General features: G+C 34.0%; 1 protein-coding gene across 1 annotated transcript in view; it reads left to right on the forward strand.

Moving 5' to 3' along the window:
* Positions 1 to 4,798, forward strand: part of LOC106123240 (probable phospholipid-transporting ATPase VA) — a gene marked incomplete at its 3' end in the record, with an annotated part of 34,569 nt that extends 29,771 nt beyond the window's left edge. Inside the window, exons 2-3 of the mRNA XM_013319471.1 lie at positions 3,738 to 3,942; positions 4,640 to 4,798. Of these exons, the coding sequence (XP_013174925.1) occupies positions 3,738 to 3,942; positions 4,640 to 4,798 (364 nt within the window). The remainder of the gene's footprint in view (positions 1 to 3,737; positions 3,943 to 4,639) is intronic.
* Between the last annotated feature and the right edge of the window lie 4 nt (positions 4,799 to 4,802).

The following is a 4,802-nucleotide window of genomic DNA, read 5'->3' on the forward strand; positions in this document are numbered from 1 at the left end:
TCGTGCAATAAATTCCAGTAACAGTATCGAAGCTGCGGTAACCTGGTAAATGAACATCGCACGGTATTACCATGTTTATTTGACCCAGTGATAAGTGCTATTTTCGTTTGCGCTCCATTTACCGGCCGGAAACACTTATAGATAGCGTTGCTGTTTCTTTAATTGCAACACAATGTGCAATGTAACTCGCGTTCAATCTGTGTTTTTCCCGTATACTAGGAATTTTAAACGGGTCTCATAAAGTAAGTTTCCTCCCGGCCCGTTTTATATCTGTTTTGTCAAGAATGGGCAGTGAAAACCCACAGTTATCGTCAACTTATATTGTAATATAATAACATATTTGTACCAAGATGAATATTTCACTTGTAAAAGGTTGTTGTATCCATAAAATATGAAGTCCTGGTGTTATGCATATTATAAAGTACTTATACATATTTTAAATTTTCTTAGTGCGTATAAATGCTGTGGCAAAAAGTGAGTAACTTCATGTTATCCTTGTTTTCCAATTCCAATGAAGACGTTTAACTCAGAATACGGCTCCGACCGGGTGTTGTCTGCGTCAAAGTATTTCTTATCGTAATTCTTGCGAATCACAATCTAACATGCGATAAATCTGCGATTATCATAATATTATAATATCTTGCTCGTTCAAACAACATTTTCACGTACACTTAAGTAAATATTCAGTCGTGCAAGTTTTACGAATATCTGCTTTTAAATAATAACAATGAGATCGATAATTATTTATTGCTTGAACTCACTACAAAGACAAATTGTTATAAATAATATAAAACGTCTGAATTGTATATGAATAATTTATACTGATTTTTCATGTTAAAATAGTATAAATATTTATATATTCATCCATCAGACTGTACGTCATGGCGGTCGTAGACCTCCCTGAAATATCGTCGTTATGAATAATTGCTTCCTTTTCTTTCCGATATTCGGGATTTATTTACTTAATTACGTTTCGATAAATAAAACATTAATCTAGTAACCGGTTCTCCTGTCACATAGGCGGTTTATCAGTGCTCGACATCGATTAGTTTCGAGCCTATCGGGAGATCTTCTTCAGGGTGAGCAGTACTGGAATTATTTTGCGGTCCAGCACGGCGCGACTTGAGGGGTGCACAGGCGTTGTCGATGATATTGATACCGTCTCAGTTGTTAATGTTTAAGTTTCGGTACAGACACCAAATTAATTCCGTGTTAGCCGTTTCATATTTAGTGAATAATGATGTCTCACCAAAGTTTAAATAATTAAATTATATGCTTTTAGATTTACCAAATCATTTTATTAGGTGCGTCGGTAAAATTCGTATGTTTTAGCAAAATATTTAACTATAGCTCTGTGGCCATAAGATAATTGTCTTGATTGTTGATTCCTCTTTCGATAATTGGCGAAAGTATTTATATTTTTACAGCAAACCAAAACGTTGAAGTTAAATTATATGGCGTGTTTGTCAGGTCGTGATCTGGCTTTTGTCCAAACGGCTAGACCAAGTTTAAACTTTCCAAAGTTATTATAGACTACGAAGGCTAGGTTTAATTATACAAAATTTAGTTTCTAAAACTGTATTTAAAGCGATAGTCGTTTGATATAACTTCAACTTATAATTTTCTTTAGAAATGCAGAGGTATTAATCATAAAGTTTTTATGGTATGGTATTCTTTTTCGAATTCGTAGACAAATTAAGTGGCCGCATGTTTTTAAAATAGGCAATCTATCAAGTAACTGATAAAAATTATGTAGGGATACTGAACTAAATGTAAAGTTGACTACACGAATGTAATCAAACGAATCGTCTTAACTAAACTAACACAGCTTAAATGTGTAGATGTATGAATATGTCACTAACACGAGAAAGACATTCACCTTATAAGTCTTATAAGTTGAATGTGTCTCGTCTCGACGCTAAGTGAATTTCTTAGAAATAAAACTTGCGCCAATCAAGTTTGTACGTAAACAAGTCTATTGTTAACTTTATATTGCGAATGACTCAGCTTATTGCCCATTCCGACTACACGCGGGGAAAACATTCTTACTAGAAATTTTAAAATACCGTTATTTCATGCAAATTGAAGCGCATAAAAATTCTTGAAGCCATGCAATGAAAGGAGAAATGTGTGTTCGTAAAGTGGTGTGCAAGATAGAGTATTACTACCTCGAAAGCATCCTGCTATTAGCCTTGGCTAAAGCTCACATTGTTAATGTAGAGTAAAATCTCAAGGCGACCAGCTTTTAAATGTTACACGTTGTGTATTTATCTAGAACTAGCAACCTATATTTCACTTTCAATATGTAACTAACTGTTTGTTCCCAACACCTTGATTCTGGAAAATGTAGCTTTCTAATGCAAGGATAAGTATTAAAATCTATTGCGTAGTTTCAAAGTTAAACTATAATAAACAACTGAGCGCATGTTTCTGATTGTAAATAATTGCATCTATACTCGTGTAAAAATGTTGATAAGTAAAAAGCGAAGAAATATTTCACCAATTATTGTGAGCGATATACGTCGAAATTACACACGTAGTCGTATATATAATGATTTCATATAAAAATAATCAAATACAGCTGTCCAAACAAGCATGTCGAAATACTAATACAGCCATAGCACGTCATAGTACAGTCGGCATGTGAATATGTTCCGTGTGCTGACGCTACACGTGATTCATGCCTTATCGCAAAACTACACCGGCGAGCCTCGCCACTCGACGAGCTTTGCCCGGAACTGCCTGTTTCAATACGGTAAATAAGTGCAATGTAAGAGTGACCATCATTTATGATTTTTTTAGGAATTTCTAAAATTAGGAAACTAATATCATATGTTGGTAAAAATGTTATTTTGTTTAACATCGCGATTAGGAATGTGTTGAAATAAACTTTCTTTTGATTATAATTCGTACATATTTTTTGCAGAACAATTAGTAATTATTCACAAGTTTGTAGAAATCGAATGTAATAAAAACATTATAATTTCAGTTTAAATACCTTCTCTGACGGTTTATACTTCCAATAAAACCTAACACTTAAATGTTGACGCACAATTAAGACATGTCATGGAAATTCCATAATATTTTTAATTCGCTGTCATCCTAGCCCAGTGAAAGTATTGGTCCGATCGTACGGATCACTTTCTTTTAGCGTATCTTGCTTAATCTTTTACCTGTTGCGTCGACCGCTAACTGTTGCAGCCAAGACCGACGCGATAACATCATACCAATATGCTAACTAGTTAGCGAATGAAAACTTTTTTTAGCTTTTTATAAGCCAAACATACGTATTGAAGAAATACCGCTAAACATATAATTAACTTTTGTTTAATACTATTTTAAACCGTGAAATTCTCCTCCTGTGATGCTTTTACTGTTGTCTCTGTAGTTAAATACCATCAAGTGCTCCTACAATTTAGTTTAAACTAATATAAAAGTATTGATATAGATATATGAATCACTTTGGTGGACATCATGCAATGAGATTATTGAATAGGACATAATTACTCATGTCGTTATATAATAAGATTACTATTGTGTTGTATAATTTTGTTTGCACAAATCAAACAAAGCTATACTAAAGAAAATAATAACCATACAATTATCCATTAATATACATTCTTACTCTTCATAGAATTAAATATTATACAAGATAAAGACTATATCTTTGTTGCTAGACATCAACCAACACAATCTTTGAGTCAGATGTATACTAATTGGTTATCCTTTTCCCTCAGATCAGTAGAGCGGTACGTGCGAGTGAAATGGAAAGAGGTGCGAGTGGGAGACCTGGTGCACCTGTCAAACAACGAGGCGGTACCAGCGGACATGGTGCTGCTGCACTGCTCCAACCCTGCAGGCGTCTGCTACCTCGATACCTGCAACTTGGACGGCGAGACCAACCTTAAGCAGCGCATCGTGGCACCTGGCTTCAGAGAAAAGGTTAGGAATAGCTCACTCTGTTTTATACGAATATTTTGATATGAGCGTAGACAAATTACTTCTCTATATTTCTTCTCAACGCATAAATTCTTGTACATTATTCACTCGCGTTAATAATAAACACTCGGATAAATACTGAGCTACGTAATAAATCTTAAATGTGTAAACATTGACGTTTAAAAATGTACATTGAAGTAGGTTTATAGTTCAATCGTTGCATGGGAATTGTATCTTTGCTGTCGACGCCGATGTCAAGTGACCGTAAACAAGTCTATTGTCCGACTTGTAGCTCACAGACTAGATAACCACTGGACCGTTCATGTTAAATTACTAAATTTACATTTAACGTCTTTTTATCTATTGTCAAAGTTTAATTTTATCTACCGTTTTATTGTATTACAAGTAATAAATTACTTAAAATAAAAACATAAACTTTTCACTCAAAGTAACTGAAAACATTGTATTGTATTGTCATTGTATCAAAGTGTGAATATGTTTGCAACTTTGTGAAAACCAAGGATTCTCTTTGTACTAATATATTAAGCTCCACCCTAGTATTCTTTCCATATCGATCTAGTTAATCCAGTAATGGCCTCTAATATTATTTTTAACTCTACAGCCGAGTTAAAAATAATCTTTGTATAATACGAACCAATGTTCCGTAACAATGTTTAAACTTGTTCAAATTAATTTTCAGCATAAAGACTTCTGCCCTCTGAAATTCAGAAGTACAGTTGAAGTGGAACGACCGTCGACCAAAATATACAGATTTACCGGAACAATTTCACATCCTAATGGAATCCGAGTCCCGCTGAATTCAGAGAACTTATTGCTAAGAGAGTGCACTATAAAAAATACAG

The sequence above is a fragment of the Papilio xuthus genome, unplaced genomic scaffold, assembly GCF_000836235.2.
Source record: "Papilio xuthus unplaced genomic scaffold, Pxut_1.1 DF826115.1, whole genome shotgun sequence".
Taxonomy (NCBI): domain Eukaryota; kingdom Metazoa; phylum Arthropoda; class Insecta; order Lepidoptera; family Papilionidae; genus Papilio; species Papilio xuthus.